General features: G+C 37.9%; 1 protein-coding gene across 1 annotated transcript; it reads right to left on the bottom strand.

Moving 5' to 3' along the window:
* Positions 1 to 241: 241 nt before the first annotated feature.
* On the bottom strand, positions 242 to 20,209 carry NOL11 (nucleolar protein 11). Its single transcript, XM_008566469.1, has 18 exons — positions 20,069 to 20,209; positions 18,285 to 18,398; positions 18,103 to 18,159; positions 16,494 to 16,642; positions 15,355 to 15,412; positions 14,885 to 15,029; positions 13,176 to 13,364; positions 9,358 to 9,434; positions 7,803 to 7,926; positions 7,204 to 7,292; positions 6,385 to 6,459; positions 5,751 to 5,935; positions 5,466 to 5,591; positions 5,035 to 5,265; positions 4,499 to 4,577; positions 3,651 to 3,743; positions 842 to 949; positions 242 to 697 (listed from the first exon to the last, which is right to left on the bottom strand). The coding sequence occupies exons 1-18, from the start codon at positions 20,207 to 20,209 to the stop codon at positions 581 to 583; spliced, it is 2,157 nt and encodes a 718-aa protein (XP_008564691.1). The 3' UTR covers positions 242 to 580.
* Positions 20,210 to 24,334: the final 4,125 nt, after the last annotated feature.

Genomic DNA, 24,334 nt, shown 5'->3' with positions numbered 1-24,334 from the left:
CCTAAATTGATTTTTATCAACTAATCTGAGAGAGAATAATGTATAGGAGGAGGTATTTTTCAACCCTGGACTATGTTAAGATGAATGGAAATAGGTAAAGGACAGGGTAGAACAGTTGGAGCAAGCATATTCCTGCACGAGGACCTGTCCCTGTCCTGCTGGTGGCCCCGATCTCTTCTGCCACAAGCACAGATGAATTGGGGCATCTTATGACTCTGATAAAACTATATTTTTTCTAGAATCACTGCTTCAATGGCTATTTTTTTATTAAAAGAAAAACTATTCAAAACACATGATAAGAAATTAGACTTTTATCAATACACAAATAAGTTCACTTAAAATCAGGTGTTACATATTTTTTTTAAAATTTCAGAACCTCACTCCACCAATGTCCATAACCTAGGCTTCACGTAAAACCTACAGTCCTACCTAGGAGCATCAATAAGTGAAGGTCCAGGTACTCGCTGACATTTTTCTCCCGACGCTGAGAGATGGTCACAAACAAAATGCCTTTCTTGTCCGGATGAATCGGAAGAGTTTATAAAGAGCTTCATAAAATGTCTATGAAGAACTGGTAATATCAGAAGAGTTCCAGCACTTCAATTGAATATAATCCTCTATTATTCTTTTCTTGATTTAATTTCTGCAGCTCCCGAAAACTTACTTCAATCTTGTTGAGCTCAGAATAAACACATATCTAAAGAAAAAAGTTTCAGAGTAACTTTTACCATAACTTGTACATATAAACGAATCCTCCATAACTTAAGTTTTCTGAGAATAAGTTGGAAAGTAGGTGATACTTATAAGGCACAAATAAAGTATATATCAAATAATCACAAACCTGGGATTTTACAAATTTGTAAAGATTTATTAGTAGCCTTTTTGCTTCTGGTATCATTACCACCACAGTAAAATTAGCATCAAGAAGTAGGCATATCCAATCCATAATCTGAAGATAAATAAGAAAAGGAAAGTTATAATTTTAGATTTAATTTTAGGTTAATTAATTTTACAAAGTCCATAATTATATCAAACAGTTACAAGAAAAATAAGTCTTTACAAATATCCGGACATTTTAGTTTAGAGATGAAGGAATTTCTAAGAACTATAAAAAGGCTCTTTTCTGCTTTTATACTTGTTATTTTACGGGCATCATTAGATCTTTTTCATAGGATTAGTCAGTAATAAGAAAGCCAGAGTGATATTTAATCCAAAGGAAAGTTAGCATTTATCTGTTTATTTAAAAAAATTTTGTTTCAAGGGCCGGCCCATGGCTCACTTGGGAGAGCGTGGTGCTGACAACACCACGTCAAGGGTTAAGATCCCCTTACTGGTTTAAAAAAAAAAAATAATTAAAAAAAAGTAATAAATAAATAAATAAATGAATAGAATAGAATAGAATACAATACAATAGAATAAAAAAATTTTGTTTCAATAATTATTTGCAGGGCTGGCCGGTTAGCTCAGATGGTTAGAGTACAGTGTTGTTACACCAAGGTCAAGGGTTTGAATACCTGCACTAGCCAGCCACCAGAATAAAAAAAAAAAAAAAATTATTTGCAGTTATGAAAAAAGAACCCATACATCTTCTATTCTGAAAGATACATCATGCCCCAAGGACAGGGTACTATGTATTATAGATGAGCTACCATGAACTAAAAGAAAATGTTTACTATGCGTTTATAAAAATACCCTATACAGTTCTACATCTTCAAATGGTGTAGTCAACATGCAAACATCACTGGCATGAAAAAACATTAAGGAAACTGCCTATCCATTAGGGGAGGATGAACTGATCACTACTGAACTTCTTATACCAAAATAAATTCTATGTGTATCAAAAAGTTATTAAACATAGAAAATGAAACCATTAATGCACTAGGGGGAAAATGGGGTGACTATTTTTATATTCTTAGAGTTGGAAGGGCCTTAAGCATGACATAGCCACAAAGGAAAAGCTTAATTAATTTTAACAGCATAAAAATTAAAAGCTTGTCTATGTCAAAAATTATACTAAAGAGAATAAAAAGACTAATGACAGGAAAAAAGGCTTATAATGCATTTGATACAAAAAGGCTAATTTCCTTAATATACAAAGAAAAAAAAAAGATGGAAAATGAAATTGAAAAATGAATAAAGAACCTGACTAGGCTGTTCACCACAAAAAGAAATATGAATGGGAAAGAAAAAATGGCTCACCTCTCTCATTATCAAAAACATGCAAACTAAAATAAGGTAACATTTGTTACCTATCTGATTGGCAAAGAGTAAAAAGTGTGATGATACCAGGTGTCAGTAAGAATGTGAAAAATAAGGCCTTAGAACTTGGTGGTGGTAGTGGCAATTGTCACGACCCTTTGGAAAGGTAATTTGGCATTCTGAAAACTGGAAGTGCACATATTCTTTCACCTAGTAATTTCACTTGTAGGAATTTATCTAACAGGTGTTCTTTCATAAATGTACAAGGATATCTGTATAAAGGTAACTCACTGAAGGTTTGTCTACAATAGCAAAAAGCTGTAAACAACTTAAATATCTACCAATAGAGGACTTTATTTTTAATTAAGATATATCCATAAAATAAAGTTGTGTGTGCTGGCTAAAAGAATGAGGCAGACGTATGTGTACTGGCCCAGAAATGTCTAAAACAGTGCAGAGTAGAAGAAATATAGTGCAGAATTGCATGGACACGGGCCGGCCCGGTGGCACACTGCTATAGTGCGCCGCTTGGGAAGCGCGGCTGCGCTCCCACCGAAAAAAAAAAAAAAAAAAAAAAAAAAAAAAGAATTGCATGGACACTATGATGTCATTTGCATCAGAAAGACAGAACCAGAGAAAGACAAGTTTGTGTATTCAAAGAACATTTCTAGACCTAAAGTAAACTCTTAATATTGGTTATCTCTAAGAGGGACTAGGGGAATGGAGACACAAACAAAGTCTACTTTTTTCTTCATGCCTTTTGGTACTGTCAAAATTTTCAACTATAAAAATTAACTACTTAAAAATTTTTAACTTATTTTTAAAAATAAAAAATAGTCAAATTAAGTGTTTGAAATACTTAATTAGAATAACACATTCCTAAAACACAATAAATTGTTTTTTAATGTTTCCTACTCCTTCTCAAATAAATACTGCATTTATAGAAGGTCTATCATGAGATTCTCTGAGAACATTTTTCCATTAATCTTCATTCTCTCATTACTTATTTATTTTTTACGGGCTGGCTGGTAGGGGATCCGAACCCTTGATCTTTGTGTTAAGAGGCTGCACTCTAACCAACTGAGCTAACCAGCCAGCCATCATTCTCTTATTCTTAAGAGATTATTAAGGGGGGTAACCTATTAGTCTCTCTCTGTCCTTTCCCAACAAGGCTAAGGAAATTCTTAGAAAAGATAATGATGAAGAATCAAGAATTTAAGATGAATTTAAATTCTGTAGTATAGAATTATAGACCTAGAAATCTACCTACTAAATTGAGAGACCTTCCCCACCTCTAACTCCAGTGGTTTGTGTATATGATGAGGGAAGAGATTCATGCAGACTAGGAGACAAGGAGACATCAGTTACTGAATTCCAGGTGCTAACATTGTATACAATCTTTTTTTATAGACTTCTCTCAGCACCAAATCAAAATAAAAAAGTTATCTCACCTGGTTCAAGGTTGGAGGATGTATTCCAGGAAGAGTCATAGTAGCATTTTCGCTACACTTCAGATAAAGGAAATATAAATACTGGAGAAATAGCTGGGTGGGGGAAAAAAAAGAAGGACAATTTATACTTTGACAGAAAGATTTTCTCTATATATAAACCTAATAGAGACTGGAAAGAATTTTTTTTTTTTTTGTCTTTTTCCGTGTCCGGCAACGGATTGCAACCCTCAGTGTTGCCCCCGTAACGGACCAGGGACCGGCAACGGGATTGCAACCCTCGGTGTTGCTCCCGCGCCTCGCTCAGCCAGTGAGCGGGAACCGGTCTGTATGTGGGATCCGAACCCTCGGGCGGGAGCGCCGCCGCGCTTCCCAAGCGGCGCACTATCCAGTGCACCACCGGGCCGGCCCAAGACTGGAAAGAATTTTAAGAAGTTGTTCAATTTATATATCAAATATGCCAGACACCTGCCGACATAAAAATGAATAAAAAGAAGTCTCTGCCATCGATGAGCTCATCCAGTTTGAGAGGGGCGGGTAATGAACTTATTCTATTCGTAAATGATAGGTAGAGAAGAGAGAATCCTTCTTTCAGCAGTTTTTAGTGCCTACTCATATAAAGCTTGACGGCTTAACTTGGCCTTCAAGCTTGGCACGAAGAATACACCAAGGTCTCTCACACCAAAAATCCCTCTAGACTCCTCAGCACAATTTTTCACCATAGGGCTGGGCAAGCTCTTAATGACATTAAAAAATATGATAACCTTTAAAATGATCTAAGAGGGGGTCAGAGGTAAGTAGCAAAACTTAAGCCAGAAAATAAAATCTATAGGACTTGAAAGAACACTTACAGTGATATGTTGTGCTGCAATATCTTTCAAGTGAGGCAGAAGAAATGTTTCACTGTATGCTGAATGAAGAACTGCATTCCTACTTAGGACTAAAGGAAAAGCTTATTTCAATAAATAAAGGCTATTCTACTGAAATTATGAGTAATTTTCTTCTCAGTGATATATTTCTATGTTTATAAAAAAAGTCTTACTTATCTAAAAGAGCTCTATCATTGAACACTCTCTTAATCATTAGAGATCATCTAGAATACTTTGGTATTTATTCAAAATAAATACCAAATAAATTGGTATTTATTCATAATACTGATTTGTAGAATTGATAAAGCTTCTACCTTTTATAGCTTCTTAATTTAAAACAGATTTAAGTAGGTTGTTTGAAAGTAGCATTGAACATAATCCATTTTCAAGCAGAAATGGGAAAAAATTTGAAAAAAGACAGAAAAACTTTAAATTATCGAATTACTCCTTAGTTATTGCTTGGCATATGACTATATCCCGGAAAAAGGCAGCACAAGGGAAATTGTTTCAAAGGATACAATAGAGCTGCTCTTTTTGGTATCACAGGGCATGAAGTGATTTCCTCTGTTGCGTCCTGAGGCTTTTCATTTAACTCTTGATCACAATTATTGCAGTTATCTTCTCCAGGATTGAAGCCATTTTGCAGAATTTCAGTTTGCTCTTCCATTTTCTCATCTTGTACACTATCACTATAGTCAAAGACTGACTCCATATTGATATCTGCTTCTTGAAGACTGTCATCACCAATGCTATGATGTTAATTGAAAGCAAGAGGTTAATTCTTATCAATTAACCTCAAGAAGTTAATTCTTATCAATTAACCTCTTGCTTAATTGAAATTGAAATTTTGGAAAAAATTTCACTTTCTAAGATTCTACATTTTAGAAACCAAATACTGTAATAGATTAAAAATGCTGTGAGGGAAAAGGACCAGTAGATTCTAACTTACCTCAAGAAAATTCTTAAGCAAGCGCAGGTGACCGATTCAGGAATGTCAGGGAAATGCTGTAGACAGAGCTGTAACATCTGTACATCGGACTTTTCTAAGGCAACCTCCATTAAGCCAGGGCATAAGCTAAGACCAAAAAAAAAAAAATTGAATCATTATTATATATTTAAAAAAATCTCAACTGTAGATAATTTTTAAGCTTTTTCAGAGTATGAAAATAAGACCTGTTAAAACGTAAGGTCAAAACAGTTATGCATGTAAAGTTTGGTGTTCATAAACACCTACCTATAGGAAAGCACATGTGTTTGGATAAGCTGCATCAGACAGTTCCGAGGATAAAATGATGGTTCTGCCTTACATCTTCCCAGAAGTCCTGTTACTATGTCCCCAGTGGTAGTATGAAAGTCAGGTGTCTGCTTCATAGCCAAAAATTTACGTAGTTCTACTTCAATATGTTTTTCTGAATCTTTCTGAAAGGGCAGAATTAAAGAATTCAGTCTGGCACATTAATAAATGTCACTTTGAACTTAAAATTTCCTAGCAACATTTTCTCAAATCACTAACAGTGTTCATACATTCCTATGAAACTGGAATTGATACAACTTGCCATGAAAAAAAAATTGGAAAGGAAAATTCAATTCAAGAATTTAGAAATCAAAATCTTTAGAAGGCTAAATTACAGACTTATTCAATGCAAAACTGAATGAGATACTGATGAGGCCAATACCATAACATCAATCTCACAAGACGGTAGTGAGAGTCAAATAAGCCAAAGTACTGGACCAACCCTGACAAACTTAAGATACAATACACCAGCTATAGCTATAAAAATAATCCTGAAAATAAGGTAGAATAAAAAGTAGGTGGTATTTCTTTTAACTTAAGTTGATTTTTCATATTTCTAATATTTTAAATTTACCTTTATGGCTAATAAAAGTCGCTTGGATGCTGTCATCTGTGGTTGTAAACTCACTTCAATTTTTCTTCTCCTTAACTAGAATTAAGTAAATGGGATTAGGATCTCAAAATAACACAACAGATCCAATATACATTTAGAAGAATCTGAAATGCTCCAAAGGGAATGGTACCCTTTTGCTCTAGTCACAAACTTTTTCAAGTAAATCGTTACAGGGACACAAGTGGTTTTATTTCAACTTTGAAATTAAATTTCTTTTTCTTTTTTTTTTTTTTTGTCTTTTTTCCGTGTCCGGCAACGGATCGCAACCCTCAGTGTTGCCCCCGTACCGGACCGGGGACCGGCAACGGGATCGCAACCCTCGGTGTTGCTCCCGCGCCTCGCTCAGCCAGTGAGCGGGAGCCGGTCTGTATGTGGGATCCGAACCCTCGGGCGGGAGCGCCGCCGCGCTTCTCAAGCGGCGCACTATCCAGTGCGCCACCAGGCCGGCCCTGAAATTAAATTTCTTAAGATTTTTTAAGGTTTTTGTTTTTTAAACACAAAATAAAATCTCTGTGTTCAGAAAGGTATTATTGCTAATTGCAAACTGGTCCATTTTCACACAGGGCCTTAACAAGCCCTTAAATTCAAAATTAACTTAATACACTACAATGTGTCATTTTTGGATAAAGGCTGTAAGGTTACTGGGTTCAAGCCTCAAATTGCCCTATAATTAAGATCAAAGCTGTAAGAGTTGTTTAGACATAAATCATTAAAATAATTCAGGCTTTTTCTGTTTTTCAACATTTACACTAACATTTCTATTTCAACTGCTAAACTTACATTTCTCCTTGACTGCTCTGAGTTCTGGGATCCAAGTCCACATCCCTGAGATGTTTCCCAGTTTACAAAATGGGGCATGGCGTGAGCACCTAAGAAAACACAAAACATTTCTGGACTGTTTTGACCTATTGGTACTTACTCAACTAAACAGTCAAACAAAGAACAATAAAAAATAACTATTCATGAATAATTCAAGATAGCTTTAAAAATCCATGTAATTCTACTGATAACCTCAGATCAGTAAATCATAATAAAAGGCCATATGCCCAGCAACATTAAGTCAATGAATGAGGCCACTGGTAAACAAGGGAGGGTAGAGGTATTACTGATTTTACCTTGGGGACTCTCCCATTGCCACTAAAGTCAGAAGAATACTGGCATTCAAAACACAGTGTAGCTCTTTAGCCTACAGCAGTACCTGCAATGTGGACTGTTCCCAAGGTAGCTACCTGGGTCAAGGAAATTTTAATGAACAGTGGTAAATTTTAAAATTTAAGAACAGGCTCTGTAAATAGGAGGTCATGGGAATTTACATATGAAAAATAGGAGCTAATACAATAGTATATAGTAATTAAAGACATATAAAAGTAAGCTTCTACCTGGATCTTGACTATGCTTCAGTTTTCCAAGAGCACCTGCTAATGATGACACTTCACACTTGTATGGAATTACGGTTAGAAATTTTCCATGTAGCATAAACAAATTTTCTCTGTAATTCCAGAGCTACAAAAAAAGTTATCAAAAACATAAGCAAATTTTTTTCTCTTCTAAGATTTGACTCAAGAAATCCTTATAATTTTTTTTTTTCCTTTTTGTCTTTTTTCGTGCCCGGCAACGGATCGCAACCCTCAGTGTCGCGCCTGCACCGGGCCAGGACCGGCCACGGGATTGCAACCCTCGGCGTCGCTCCCGCACCTCGCTCAGCCAGTGAGCGGCCGGTCTGTATGTGGGATCCGAACCCTCGGCGGGAGCGCCACCGCGCTTCCCAAGCGGCTCACTGTAGCAGTGCGCCACCGGGCCAGCCCCGAAATCCTTATAATTTATAACAACTTATTGTATGAGCAATCTTTGAATAACAAAAAGAATAAGGCAAAGTCAAGCAACTGCCTAAAAGAATCTCAAATGTATATAATTTATTAATTGGGGTAGAGTTACACAGTTCTTATTTTTGTCCAAGTCTCAATGAAGCATAATTTAAAGGATATTTTTGAGTTAGAAAAATCTAATCAACATATACATTTAAAATAATTGAATTGTTTAAAATTAATACTGTCACTATTGCACATCTATTACCATGATAATTACCAAGCCTACTGTACATAGGCAAATTGTTATAATGTACTAAATGAAAAAAGCAGAATTTAACACTGTCTACATCTTATGATTCCAATTATACGATTGTAAAAAAAATGACAGGTATATGAACAAAAAGCTTAAGGGAACATGGAAATCAAAAATAAGTTTGTAAGAGTGGTATAATTGTGAGTGGTTAATTTTGTTAAAAATGACTTGTTTAAATATAAATTAGAATTGAGTTCTATGCTGAGAAACCTAGTCTCTTTACCCTCTAATGAATATGATTAACATTCTATTGCCTTGGTTTACATTTTATTTGCACATGAATATTCATTCACTACACAACCAATATTTATTAAGTACCTTTGTTAGATGTTGAAGATAAAATAGAGTACAAAACAGACAAGGCAACCTGCCTCAGGAAGTTTACAGTGTGGTCAGCTTAAATTTTAATTCTTTAAGTAAGTACTTTTATGTAATTCCAAGGTAACATTTATATAACCTAAAAGACTAATTTCCTAGGAAAAGTAACAGCCTTGGGGTTTAGTTCAAAATATAAAACTAAAAAGATCAAACCAAAGAGCAGCTAAAAACAGAAGTTGTTTTATTAACTCGCTAATTGTTCTCTCTTGAGCTAAAACTAGCTACAGTTTTGTCTTTTGAAAGTGATAAACATATGGAGACTATTAAATAATATCCAAATTAAATATAATCTTTCAGGTAAAAAATATTCCTTAATTTATTTTAATTTAAAAAATGCCAAAATATTTAGATCTGAAGAGATCTCTTCCCTTATAGCATATATATCAGGTACAAGAATAACTAAATTCGAAAAAGACCTCAAGTGAAAAAACTTACTTGACCACTGGTTCCTTGTGGCAACTCTTTTGAAGTCTGTAGCGTTTGAAATTTTATATTCCATATGGAGAGACATTCTATAAAATAAAGTTCAGAAATAATCCCAAATATAAATATATGATACTTGGGGACAGGGAGGAGTCATATTAAGTATACAAGTTTTGCTTTATTCAGTATAAAAATGAGTAATGAAACAGTTATTGTCACCCGAATTCAAAATGAGAGCTCATGGCAAGAAGTGGACTGGAAAGGTGATCTCTGAGGGAGGGAGGTCTTAATGACTGGTTATGAAATCAGTAATTAAAAAAAAAAAAATCCCACAAAGAAAAAGCCCAGGACCAGATGGCTTCACTAGTGAATTCTACCAAACATTTAAATAACACCACACCTTCTCAAACTCTTTCAAAATATAAGCGAGGAGGGAACACTTCTTAACTCATTCCATGAGACCCATACATTACTCTGATACCAGTGCCAGACATATAGACATCACAAAAAAACTACAGACCAACATCCCTTATGAATAAAGATACAAAAAATCCTTGAGATAACACTAACAAACAATCTAATAGCATATTAAAATCCATGACCAAGTGGGATTTATTCCAGAGACACAAGGATGGTTCAACATAAGAAAATCAATCCGTGTAGTATACCACATTAATAGAACAAAGGAAAAAAACCACATAATCACCTCAGTTGACACACAAAAAAGCCTTTGGCAAAATCTAACACATTCATGATAAAAACAGTCAGAAAACTAGGAACAGAAAGGGACTTCCTCAACATGATATAGGGCTTGTATGAAAGACATACAGCTATTGCCATACTGGACGGTGAAAGACTGAGAGCGGAGCACCTAAGGTGAGGAAGACAAGGATGCACACTCGCCACTGCTCAACGCTACCAGGAGCTCTGGCCAGAGGAATGAGGCAAGAAAAAGAAAAAAAAAAAATGGCATCCAAATTTAAAAGGAAGTAAACCTATATTCACAGATGATATGATCCTACACAGAGAAAATCCCAAGGAATCCACAAAAAGACTAGCATTAATAATCAAATTCAGCAAAGTTGCAAGGTACAAGATCAACACACAAAAATCAGTTATGTTTCTATAAACTAGAAATGAAAATTCTGAAAAGAAGAAAACAATTCCATTTACATTAGAATCTAAAAGAATAAAATACCTAGGAATAAATTTCACCAAAGGGGTGAAAGCTTGTATATGCTGAAAACAACTACAAAACATTTCTGAAAGAAATTAAGGAAAACATACAGTAATTAAAACAGTGTAGTACTGACCCAATGTAATAGAACTGAGAGTCATTTATGGCCAACTGGTTTTTCAATAAAGGTGACAAGACCATTCAAATTGTGCTTGGACAACTGGATAACCATACGCAAAGGAAAGAAGTTCGACTGCTACTTCACATCATAGCAAAAAGTAATTCAAAATGGATCAACAACCTAAATATAAGAGCAAAAACCATAAAACTCATAGAAGAAAATAAGGATAAATTGTTGTAACCTTGAATTTGGTGATGGATTCTTGGATATGACACAAAAAGCATGAGTTACAAAAGAAAAACATATATATAAGTTGGGCTTCATTAAAATTAAAAACTTTTATGCATCAAAGAACATTATCAAGAAAGTGAAAAGACAACCTCCGGAATGGGAGAAAATATTTAACCAGGAGCTCTCTCTCTCTCTGCTCCGCCACTACTAATCCATTTACTATGGCATGGTCCTTACAATCTAATCATCTCTTCAAGGTCCTGCATTTCAATTACCATAACAGGATATCCTATCCTCAACAGTTACAGTAGGAACTAAGCTTCTAAGATATGAACTTTGGGGGACAAAATTCAATCAGTCAATAGCATTTCATCCCTGGCCCCCAAAGTTCATGTCCTTCTCACAGGTAAATACATTTATTCCATCACCAAAGTCTTAACTTATTTCAGCTCAAAATGTCCTAAGTCCCATCTGTGAAATCAAAACAAGCTATCTATTGCCAAGATACAATGTTGGGACAAGCACAGGGTACATATTCCCATTTAAAAAGGTAGAAATAGGCCAAAGAAAGAGGTAACTGTCCCAAACAAGTCCAAAACACAGCAGGGCAGGCATTAAATCTCAAAGCTGGTGAACCATGTACCTGAAATATGTCTGATAAGGGTCTAGTATCCAGAATATATAAAGAACTCTTACAACTCAACAACAAATAACAAACCCAATCAAAAAATAAGCAAAGTATTTGAATAGATTTCTCCAAAAGAGATATATAAACGGCCAACAAACATACGAAAAAATGTTCAACATCATTAGTCATTAGGGAAATGCAAATTAAAACCACAATTAAGTACCACTTTCACACCCACTAGGATGGCTATAATCCAAAAAATGGAAAGTGGCATGTTTTGGTGAAGACTTGGCAAAATTGGAACCCTTGCATATAGTGCTGGTGAGAATGTAAAATGATTCAACCACTATGGAGTTTGACGGTTCTTCAAAAAGTTAAACACAGAATTACTATATGACCCAGCAATTCCACTATTAGGTATACATTCAAAAGTATTAAAAACTCATATTCAAATAAATATATGTGTACACGTTTATGGCATTATTCACAATAATCAAAAGGTGGAAACAGTTGAAATGTCCATCAATGGACGAATTAACAAATTGTGGTATATCTATACATAGGAATATTATTCTGCATTAAAAAGGAAAAAAAATACTGATACTTGCAACAATGTGAATAAACCTGGAAAACATTACGCTAAGTGAAAGAAGCCAGATAAAAAAGGTATTTTATGATTCCACTTATATAAATATCCAGACTATGTAAATTCATAGGGATATAATGCAGGCTACATCGCATAACAGTCAACCTGCGTGGGTTGAAGTAGTAGTTCACTATTTAGTTACCTAACACCTCAGTTTCCTGACTTGTAAAACAGAGGTGATACTAACTATGCTTTCTCTCATAGGACTACTGGATGATTAAATGGTACAAATAACAAGATAATGAAAGTATAATGCCTGGCACATGATAGCTATACTATAACTAGTAGCTCCTATCTTCATAACAAGTAGGAAAAACATAAGAACAGAGTACATAGGTGAGGACGGGCATAACGACCGTTATAATAGGTGTTATGATAGGGAGCCTGGTGTGAATGAAACAGAGGGTTCTTGCTCAGAAATTGGGAAAAAAGGTTGGAAAAGGTGGATAGGGTCTAACCTGTAGAGGGACCTGAATGCTAAATAATAGACCCCGGGTTTTAGAGCATAGGCTAGGGTCTCTAATATTGCACTGGCAAGGAGCAACGGCATTCTTCACGACAGACTAGAAGTCGGGGCTGGGGGGACTGGTGGGTAAGGAGGTGAGGTGATGATGAGAATCCTGCTTGGAAGTCACAGAGACCAAAAGCATGCTAGTAGTCCCTGCATTTCAAGCTGTCCAAGTCCAGTGGACTTCCACGCTGTGAGATGTCACTAATAATTCAATCCTCTACTGCAAGGCTTACCAATGTTTCAAATGCATATAGGCTGGCACAAATATTTACCATTACTTTACAACATTATAGTCATGAGCGAAGTAGTGAGACAAAGAAGAGTTTTCAAAAGATTAATCAATATAAGATGAAATAAACCTACTTAAGAAGAATTAGAAAACTTCAAAAATAATTTGAGTATGGTGATGAAGAGAATAAATTAAGGTGGTAAGAAAGAAATGAAAAGGAAAGGGAACACTAAAGGTTAATTTTGTAAGAAAAATGCAAAGGATTTAATTGATTGGGTTTTAGTTACCCTTCGAAGCTGGCAGTGGAGGTCCCAGGACTGCTACGTGATCTTGATCTAGGACAGTGAGTGCAACACCATTTCGAGGATTACCCGACACGACAGCCTTGAGCAACAGTGATCTAACCACCTTCTGATTTTTTTCTGTGTCACTTGGATGTGTTGGTATCAAGGTTTCATATATACACCCATGGGAGCCTGTTGGAAACAAGTATTTGTTGTTCATTATCAGGTAAAGGACAGTTCTATATCTATTATAGTTAAATGTAGATTAAGGATCCAATCAGAAAAATAAACAATCACATCACTCTATGCTTTCCTTTGAAGAATATACTACAAACTTAAAATGGGAGTAGGAGTACTATTAATAAAAATCTCAGTAAGAAATGTCATAATAATCAAGAAATACAAACTGTAAATACCTGTAATAACTTAAAATATTGAGAAGGGACTGCCAGGACTATAGACAATCTAGCCACTACGAGGATATATCCCTTATTACAAATTAATTAGTATTAATCTATACTTTGCATTTCTTGTTACTCAATCACCCTGAGAACTATATGAAACTCCTGGTTTTTGTAAGTCAACTGAATGTTGGCAATTTCATGTGGTTCTAACTATATTACATAAAGATTTATCTGACCCTTCGGTTTAGACTTCCTTACTTCAACATTCATTAAGCTAAAACATTCAGCACGGGCCGGCCCGGTGGCGCACTGGATAAGTGCCCCGCTTGGGAAGCGCAGTGGCGCTCCCGCCCGAGGGTTCGGATCCCACGTACAGACCGGTTCCCGCTCACTGGCTGAGCGAGGCGCGGGGGCAGCGCCGACGGTTGCGATCCCATTGCTGGTCCCCGGCCCGGTGCGGGGGCAACACTGAGGGTTGCGATCCATTGCCGGACACAGAAAAAGACAAAAGACAAAAAAAAATAAAATAAAATAAAATAAAACATTCAGCACATTCCAATGACCTTCTAGGTATAAATAATGTAAGCCTTTTTTTTTAATAGCTTCTGCAAACATCTGCACATCGAAAAACTTCATAAAGAGTTTTAACTGTGATAATACGGAAATGTTTTCTAAATATTGCTCGTTTTCCCCCTCAACCTTCTCAAAACAACTTCTAAAGGAGCCATGAATGGGGGTGGGGGGCCATCACAAGGGCATTTTCTTTTGCCCCAGAGGCAGAAGACTGGGGTTACACTTTAAACCATTACATAGAGGTAGACTCCAAGGCACTAAAAATCTGTAATAAAATGAAGGTGGCATAGGACAAAACTGTTCGATTAGTCTCCTTTTGCCCACCTGTCTCAGTCACTGTTCAAAGAAGGCCACACCGAAGCTAATGGCTGGAAAAGAGGAATAGAGGGGCCATTCAATGCCAACCATAGATATTTTATGGTTCGCTAATTACCCTATCAAAGAACCTGGGCCTTATCACCTAAAAGGTGATTGTTCTTTTTTTATTGGTATTATTATATTATTATTTATTGCTTATGGTAAATTTTATAACATAAAAGTTACAGAAACAATGTTTGAAAACTGTGCTCCACTTTCGTGTCACCTTGGACCAGATGTGGTAAAGGCTTAAACGCTTATAAGGAAGCACAAGAGGGGAAGAGCTAACAGAAAAGTGCAAAACGCCTAAGATTTAAAAATACACACTATCCTATCCCTCTACTTACAATCTCTGAATGTTTAAAGAAAAAAACTTACTTAGTGATATCAGAGAGATGAATTTCCGATCCATAGATGCAGCAAAACTCTGTATAACAGATTTTTCTTCTTGTCCAAGTAAGAGTGTGTATTTGCTTAAGGTACAGGAGTTAAACATTTGTACATAAGCAAAATAATTTCCATGCTGCAAAAAACAGTTATTTTATTTTATAAATATTCCCATTTCAACCAACTGTATTTAAATATGTTAAAACCAGAAGTTGTTGCTCCATTCTAATTACTTTAATGAGTATTTAAAAATCTCTTGTCCAATTAAATTTGAAATGTTATAAAAACATCTGTTTAATTTAGACATGGAAAAAATTATGACTAATAGACTTTTTAGTATTTAAAAAAGATAAAAAATTTTAAAATATGCTCAAAGAAATACTAAAGTCCCATTTTAGTTTTTAAAATAACATATCTTTGAAGTTTCACAAAATGGGCCAAGAACTGAAGATATTACTTACTTTTTCAGTAATAAAAATTAAAACAGGATACTTAAATGCCATGAAAAACTTTGACCATCTAAAAAATAAAAAGAAAAATTACCAAATGCAAAAATCACCAGAGGAGAGAAATATAATATCAAATGAAATTTAAGAAAATACCTTTTATTAAATATATTTTAGAGTCAGACATCGGAGAATACCTGATTCAGTGTTGCAAAATATATACCACAGGTAGTTAGTAGGCATTTCTGTCTCATGCACCTCTAGAGTAAATGCAGGTTGTTGAACTTCCAAGAAGATAACATGAATTGCAAAGTTCCAATGTTGGGGCTGTGGGGTGGGGTAACAGTATGCAGCGCTTCCCAAACTTAAACTGACTTCCCCAAATCCCTTTTTTCAGAGTCACTTTTGGGACTAGTGTTCTGAGGAAAACATTAGGATCTCATCTGCCTTCTTCAAGTGACAGAGGAAGCTGAGGCACAGGGAGTTTAAAGGACTCACAACCAAGGCTACATAGCCAGTTTGTGGCAAAGCAGTGATTAGAACTTAATTCCTCTAAAGATTTCCTCCAAACACAGTTGTTCACACCTTGGAGGCATTCATCAGGTCTCCGCTTTGACTTTTAGAAATTTAGTTTCCATCAGGTGGACCTCTAGAGGCAGCAAGTCAACTGAATGGGAAATGTGATGGAATAATGAGGATCAGAGATGTGAAATCATGAAACGTCTATCACTTAGGTGAGTCATTTTTCCAGTTTTATTCCAGAATCTGGAAAAGCAAAGGTCTTAAAGCACTACCATGATTTCACTAACAAGCTGTACTCTTTTCCAGGGAAAAAGGTTGTGAGCTTGGCAGTCAGGGCAATACAACACAAACAAAAAGATTCTGTGTTTTAGGATTACCCATTTCATCTTCAAATAACTGACCATCCAGATCTCTGTCACTGGAACAGGACTCATATGAACTCTATGGTTTCCTCAATCCTCTATCACCCCAGAGGCTTTTGGAGGATCTTATTTTGGTCAATGTTTTATAAATGCTTTTTAATTACATTACTTTTATCATGTTTATAATCAAAGTACTTTTGAACACAGCAAAAAACATAATGTGCAGTGCGTTTTCATTTTGGTAAACTCGCACTTACAAGTGGAACTTACTTAATCACTTCTTCATCAGAAGTAACAGTTTCAATTTTCTGCTGGGGCTCTGCAAGCAAGGCCTCTAAACCACGAACCGCACCTCCCTTGAACTGCACCAAGGGTTCTGTCCCTTGTATTGAATGTATCCTATATACCTCAGCCGATAACTGGAAGAACATAAGAATATTTTAATTTTTATTCTAAAACAATTTATACCTAATAAGATAAAGACATTTTATAGAATTTAAAATTTAAATTTAAGAGACTGTTTTGTTTTCATTTTGACTTAATTTTGTTGTACAACTATGTATAATTCCAAAATAAAATCTGTACAACACAAAATACATTCAGAAGTCTAACTTCTGCTCTTATCCTCTCTACCCTGTCCCCCTGCTTTCCTCCACAGGTAACCATTTTTATTCATTTTTGGTTTATCCATTGTTTTTTTTCCTTTTTGTCTTTTTTCGTGACCGGTAACAGGATTGCAACCCTTGGTGTTGCGCCCATAGTACCGCGACCGGCAACGGGATCGCAACCCTCAGTGTTGCACCCGCACCATGCTCAGCCAGTGAGCGGACTGGTCTCTATATGGGATCCGAACCCTCTGCGGGAGCACCGCAGTGCTCCCAAGCGCTGCCCTCTACCAAGTGCGCCACTGGGCCGGCCCTGGTTTATCCATTGTTAATACTGGATGAACCTGGGATGAATTAGGCTAGAATGTGGGTCTCCCAAAATTGGGAGTGGGGAGAGGTACAAATAAAACCACTAATGCAGCTGTGATGTTAGATAAAGACTGATGCCACAATTTTAAGAACAGCCTGCAAGGCTAAAAAAAAGAAGTTAACACCATATGTGGGGTAAAAGAAAAAACTTCACTGTGTAAAATTCAGGATCGTATTGCTGCAAGGTAAATGAAAAGACTGGAGCCAGGGGACAGCACAGCTAGCTGGATAGAAGTTTCAACGGTCCCGGCAAAAACTGCTTTATATCTGAATTAGCCCTATTGTGAGCCACTTCTAAAATGTGCCAATTACATGACAGTACTTTATAAAGTTCATGGAAAAATGGAACTAAAAGATTACATGAATCTTTCCATGAATTTTGTGAAGACCCCTTGTATTAAGAGTTACACATTTAGAACCAGAAGAAATTTTAGAGATTAACCCAGTTTGAGATCCTCATTTTATAAGAAAAAGTTAATGAGTATGCTTTAGGTCATTAGTAAAAAAGGCAGTTCTTTCTCACTGCATTATGTGCCACTCTAGAAATGTACAGTACATGAAACTTGCAGGGTCTAGTCTACCTATCCTAAGAAAGGGCATAGTGAAGTTCCTTTGTTCTCACAAGAGATACACCCTATTCAAATTCATGGAAATAAGCACAAATTCATCATGCACGAATTATTTAAATCTGCAATGTCATGGGATAATAAAATCTATATTTTCTAACATACTAACTCATGAATTGAGACATGTTACCAAGATATACATAACTACAATGAAAAACTGATTTTAACCTTTATGCTCACTTTCTCAGAGGCATTAAGATAATTAACACATACTACATTACAAATGATTCCATTTCACCAATAAGCTAAATAAATATATTAGAAAATCCAAAGACTTACTGTAGCTTTAAATACTTTATCCAGGTTTACATTTTCATTATTCCATATTCTCAAAACCTTAAATCAAAACATACACGTTAAAAAGTATCCCATTCTCCAGTTATATATAATAAATACAAACAGTTAATAAATCAACATTTGTTCTGTGTTGTATATTATTATATAAAAGTTTTAAAACTCACCTTATTATCATGTACAACGATGTACTCTCCAGTTTGAAAGTTGCACACAGCAGGGCATGTTATAATATGACCTTGTTTCACTGACCAGCTCCCCAAGGGTTTCTGATCAGAAACCTAATGAAATCAAGATTAATACAACATTCAAGGAATCAATTTCAGACATTAAAAGCAATTAAATTTACAATCAAAACATAAGAAACCATGGGCCGGCCCGGTGGCACACTGCTACAGTGCGCCGCTTGGGAAGCGCGGCGGAACTCCCGCCGAGGGTTCGGATCCCATATACAGACCGGCCGCTCACTGGCTGAGCGAGGTGTGGGAGCAACACCATGGGTTGCGATCCCGTTGCCGGTCCCGGCCCGGTACGGGCGCGACATTGAGGGTTGCGATCCATTGCCGGTCACGAAAAAAGACAAAAAGGAAAAAAAAAAACATAAGAAACCATTAAAATAGCATTTAACAAATTTCCAAAATTTAAAAAAAAAAGGTAGTCACAGACAAATACTGTAGATTGCACTTATATGAAGTACCTAGAGTAGCAAAATTGATGGAGACAGAAAGAGTAGTAGTTGCCAGAGGCTGGGGGAAGTTAGTGTTCAATGGGTACAGTTTCAGTCTTACAAGATGAAAACAGTCCTGGAGATGGACGGTGATGGCTACACAACAATGTGAAGGTACTTAATACCACTGAATGTACATTTAGAAATGGTTAAGATGGTAGATTTTATGTTATGTGTATTTTACCTTAATTAAAAAATTTTAAAAAACGATGAAAAGTAGTTAAAGTGAAAGTATAAATATAAGCAAGTTTCTAAAATGAAAAAAGTAAATTAACAACACTATTAATAAACAGTATAAATAAAATAGTACATTTAAAAAACTGATTCCATTATGCCTCTGAACAGGGGATGGGAAAGTAAGTAAGGATAGCTGGGATCATGTCTATTCAATTCCAATCAGCCAATGTATTCCCATGTAGGAAATGCAAAGCTTACAAATCCACTTGACAGCCCAGGTAAATATCAACTGTCAGCAGACGAGTCAAAACAATTAACGGGGAACCTGATGGCAACCTGTTCCCAAAACTTCGAAGCAGATAGCTAACTTCTCAAACACGCGGAAAATCATTTCAGCAGCCCAGACAACATTAATTGCTTTCTCCGCGAGCAGCAAACGCAAAGCTGGTTAGAAAGTGTGCTGAGTCCGGCTTCAGGCAGAAAAGGGGGCGGGGCGTCAGAGTTCCCGGGACTCACCTCCAGGACTCACAGCGTGAACCAGAATCGCTACCATACAAGTCTCTCGGAATCGAGATTCCTAACAAGACACCAAGATAGCACCTCCTCACCCCCAATTGCTTTTCCCAAGGAGAAGGGGATGAAGTATACAGTCACAGGGCAAACCACTGTTCCCTCCCTGTCAGTGTCATCCTCTCTCGCCCAACCAATCTCCGGTTCCACCCTTCTGCAGACGGCAGGGGGACAGAGACCCCAGGAGGGAATATGAAAGCCACACGTATCCGGGAGCTCCGAAGCGAAAGTGCGGGCTCGCGTTCCTTCCCAAGTCTCCCCACGTGCACTTGGATGCTCTGCCGCCTGCAACTAGGAAACATGCCTCCCTCTAAAGGAAAACAACCAGCTCAGATTCGAGAGGGGAGGCCATGCTGGCTCTCGACTGAGCCCGCTCCACGCTCTATTCTTGAAGCCCTGAGAAACCCGAGCCTCGGGGCTCCGCACTCAGAAAAAGCCGAGACGGCAACCGGGGCGCTCCGATCCTATCGCCCTCACCTTATAGTGGATGACGGTCCTGCCGCTGTCGGTCACAAGAAACTGATCTGTTTTGTCGCTCTGCTCCACGCCTAGGAGTCCGTCAGGCCCGGCGCCCAGGAACACTGTAGACAACGTGAATTCTTCTTCCAGGGCTGCCATTTTGGGGAACCTATGGACTGCCGCGCATCACTCCCGGCAGGCCTCGCGCGTTCTCTCGCGAGAACAAATGGGCCTGAGGGGGCGGGCACTCTACAAACGAGAACCCGACTCACGCAGCCTGCGACCCCTGGCGGGCTGAAGGGGTGCGCGGAACAGAGAACGCCGCCGGGTGGGCGGAGCCTGGAGCTTGCGACTAGACTCCGCCCCACCCCCGAGTCCCGGATGTGCTCCGGGAGGGGCATGGGGAGGCGGAAGCTCTCTCGTCTGTATGGTTACCGAGTCCACTGCAGCGCAGTAAGTGTAAGGACTTGAGAGACTGACGGATGAACTTTAGTGTCCGAATATAAATAAGCCAGGTTTTTAAAAAACTGTAAATGAATTCTAGAAATTCCTGCCATGGCCTAGTGTAACAATGTGCCGAAGAAAATATAATTATCTCTTTAGATAAACTCAGTAACGTGCTGTTCCTAAAGGAAATGCCTGACCCCCTCCAGTTTCTCAGAACTGGCCTTGCAGGCCTCCTGGGTTGTCACTGTCGCCCCTTGTTCTCTTAGCACGGGCGGGATAGCTCTCTCAGATTACAGGAAATTCACACTTGTTTGATGAAGAAGGTGAAGTTGAAGGTCCCCTGGACTATTTTTGGCAAGTCTTCATTTCCGGGAGAAATTTGTGTTTCTCAGATAAGCGTGGCTGATTCAATCAATAATGTATGTATGGGTCGGACGCCAAAAAACAAAAAAATCGATCAGAGATAAATTGTGCATGTTCTTAGGGAGAAACCACCTAAATAGGCAATTACTAGACAACCGTACCCTATGTTACAAAATGCCTGTTCAGATTTAGCACGCCCACCAATCACCATGTGTGTAGTTTCCTCACTGCCACAGCATTTACAGCACTGGAGAAAGGAGAATATTGAGCGAGTGTGAAGGAATCAACTACAGAAAATTCTTACAAGTCTAACAGGCCTTTTATTTTTACAGGTGAACAAAGAATTTGACTTTGAAGTTTGTGGTCCCTTTGTTAGTAGGAAAAGAAGTTCTGTATTCAGATTCAGCCCAGGCATCTCCACCTCTGAATCTTCTTTTACCTCCCAGGACAGTTTAATCAGCTCCTCTGCTGAACTTTGTTTGGCACAGATTTCCCATATTTCAGATCTCAGCCTGAACTTCTCACCTTCCTCCAGGAAGCCTTCCTTGACTCACTGAAAGGATTAAATGTCTGACTTGAGGGCACCAGTGCTATTATAACATGGATCATCCAGTAGTGGAATGGATTAGTTACTTGTATATCCCCCCCATTATATGGTTATTTCTTTGAAGGAATTCTGGTTTTATCACTAATGTCTAGCAAAGTATCACCTGTACCTCAAGCTGGCTGGTTAGCTCAGTTGGTAAGAGCAGTGGTGCTGATACACCAAAGTTGGGAGTTCGATCCCTGTACTGGCCACCGGAAAAAAGTGCCTGTCCCACAAATGATCATGTTTGTGGGACTAACAAATAAGTGGTGAAAGCTTAATCATAATCTGTTCTTTCACCTTGAAGGACCCTAAAATGGGGTTTCTAAAAGTGTGGGTTCAGTACTCATTTACACTCTTAAAAAATTATTGAGGGGGGCCGGCCCATGGCTCACTTGGGAGAGCGTGGTGCTGATAACACCAAGTCAAGGGTTAAGATCCCCTTACCAGTCATCTTAAAAAAAGAAAAAAATTATTGAGGGCTGTCCGGTTAGCTCACTTGGTAGAGCCTGGCATTGATAATACCAGGGTGAAGGGTTTGGATCTCAGTACCTACCAGCCATTGGGAAAAAAAAAATTACTGAGGACAGCAAAGAGGTTTTGTTTATATGTGTTATATTACTAGATATTTACTGTATTACAAATTAAATCCGAGAAATTAAAAAATGTACTTATTCATTTTTAAATAATAAACTCATGTTAACATAAATGCCATTTTTATGAAAAATAATTTAGCAAGAAGGGTGGCATTTTTGCAAATCTCTTTCACATCCGACTTTAAAAAAGATAACCAGATTCTCCCATCTACTTCTACATTCAATCTATTGTGGTATCATGTGTCACGTATCTTCTGGACAGCTCCATGGTACACAGAAAAAGGGAGAGAAATCCTTAGTATTATTATGAAAACAGTTTGTCTTTCTGGCTCTCTGAATGGGTCTCAGGATTTCCAGGAGTTCCTGGACAACACTTTGAGAACTGCTATATAATTACTTGCATTTGTATAGCAGTATGAAGATAAAGATTACCCGCCTGGGAAGGCAGCGGTCAAATCTCCATGACCTGGAAAAGAGCCGTGGAGCAAACTTTCCTGAATACTGCAGTCTGGGTCAGGTGGAAGACCCCTGAGGGCTTCTTAGTGGGAAGAGGAAGTGGGAGGGCTCCACCCAGAAGTAAAGGCTGAGCCCCACCTTCTGACAATCAGGAGACCCTAGGACAAGGAAAAGAACAGGTGAAAGAATGCAACAGAACTTTCTATGGAGTCTAAGAACTGCAACAACTTCTGACTTATTTTTAGCCCTAGGAAAGATTATGGGACTGGAGATAAATTTTCAAATTTTCTTTCTTTCCTTTTGTGGGGAAAATAGGATAATTTAGTCACGCTCCCTCAGCTCAGGTCTAGTTGGAGGGTCAAGCAGCACATTCTTAGTTCTTTGTAAACAAGTTGTGTGTGGGTGGAGTTAGTGGGCATGTGTACCCATGTATCTTTCTAGTTAATTGCTTTTGTGTGTTCTTGAGTTTGGGAAGCAGTGCTGGCCGGCAGAGAGCTCACGTCTAACAATAAAGTTTCTCTTTGGACTTTGCTGGTTTGAAACTCAGTTTCTGAGTTTCTCTATGGACTGCTTAGCCCATAGTTTTGTGTGTGCTGGATAAAGACTATTCCTTCTTTCAACCAAGGCTCCAAGGACCTTTTTGCTGGTTACCTAGCTCATAGACCTGCGTGTGAAGGGTTTGTGAACGGGCTCGAGGGGTCTGTGAGCTCCAGAGACCCAGCCCTAGCTCTACACCTTTCTTCCTCCTTCCTTTCCTTCTTTCTTCCTTCCTTCTTTTCTATGTCTTTTCCTCCCTCACTTCCTTCCTTCTTTTCTTCCTTTCTTTTGATAGTGCTATGGGCTGAATTGTGTCTCCCTCCTGCAAATTCATAGGTTGAATTCTTAAACCCCAGTACCTTAGAAGGTGACTGTATTTGGAGATAGAGCCTGTAAAGAAGTAATTAAGGTACAATAAGGTCACTAGTCTGAGCCCTAAGGCAATATGACTGGTTTTGTTACAATATCTGGTGATTAGGACCCCCCCCCCCCCCAAGGGAAGACCTTGTGAAGACACAGGGAGAAGACAGTCATCTACAAGCCAAGGAGAGATACCTTGGAAGAAGCCAACCCTGACAATACCTCCATCGATGGACTTTTAGCCTCCAACCTTGTAAGAAAATAAATTTATGTTATTTAGGCCACCTAGTATATGGCACTTTGTTGTAGCAGTCTGAGCAAATTAATACAATAAGTTACACATTCACAAAATTCCAAATATAAAAAAAGATACACAGTGTAAACACTCACTCCTATTTCCAGCCACCGTGTTCTCCCCAGAGAGGATCATTTCAAATAAGACTCGTCACATATACAAGTCATACGTATGTGTATGTTTTCTCTGTCCCGCTTTTTACACAAATGACAGCACAGTATGTCCATTGCTCTGCTCTTTGCTTTTTTCATTTTACGTACTGATAGGGATATGGATGGTGTAGATCATTCCCCATCAGTACATCAAAAGCTCATTCTTTTTACTATTGCATAATAAGGAATAGATTTTTTTTATTGGTTTGAACTTTCATGAAATATGCAGATTAAATATTGATAATATTCCACTTTTAGGTTGGGTGGTGGGTTCAGGAAGATGTATTTTATTATTATGCTTCATAACTTGCATTGTGATAAGTGGTATGAAGGGAAAAAATGAAGCTCAGAAGGGGGCCGGCCCGGTGGCGCACTGCGCTAGTGCGCCGCTTGGGAAGCGCGGCAGCGCTCCCGCCGAGGGTTCGGATCCCACATACAGACCGGTTCCCGCTCACTGGCTGAGCGAGGCACGGGGGCAACACCGAGGGTTGC

This window comes from Galeopterus variegatus, unplaced genomic scaffold (genome assembly GCF_000696425.1).
Source record: "Galeopterus variegatus unplaced genomic scaffold, G_variegatus-3.0.2 Scaffold243, whole genome shotgun sequence".
Lineage (NCBI taxonomy): Eukaryota > Metazoa > Chordata > Mammalia > Dermoptera > Cynocephalidae > Galeopterus > Galeopterus variegatus.
Note: the sequence above shows the minus strand (reverse complement) of the source record. Positions and strands in the feature narration are given on the sequence as shown.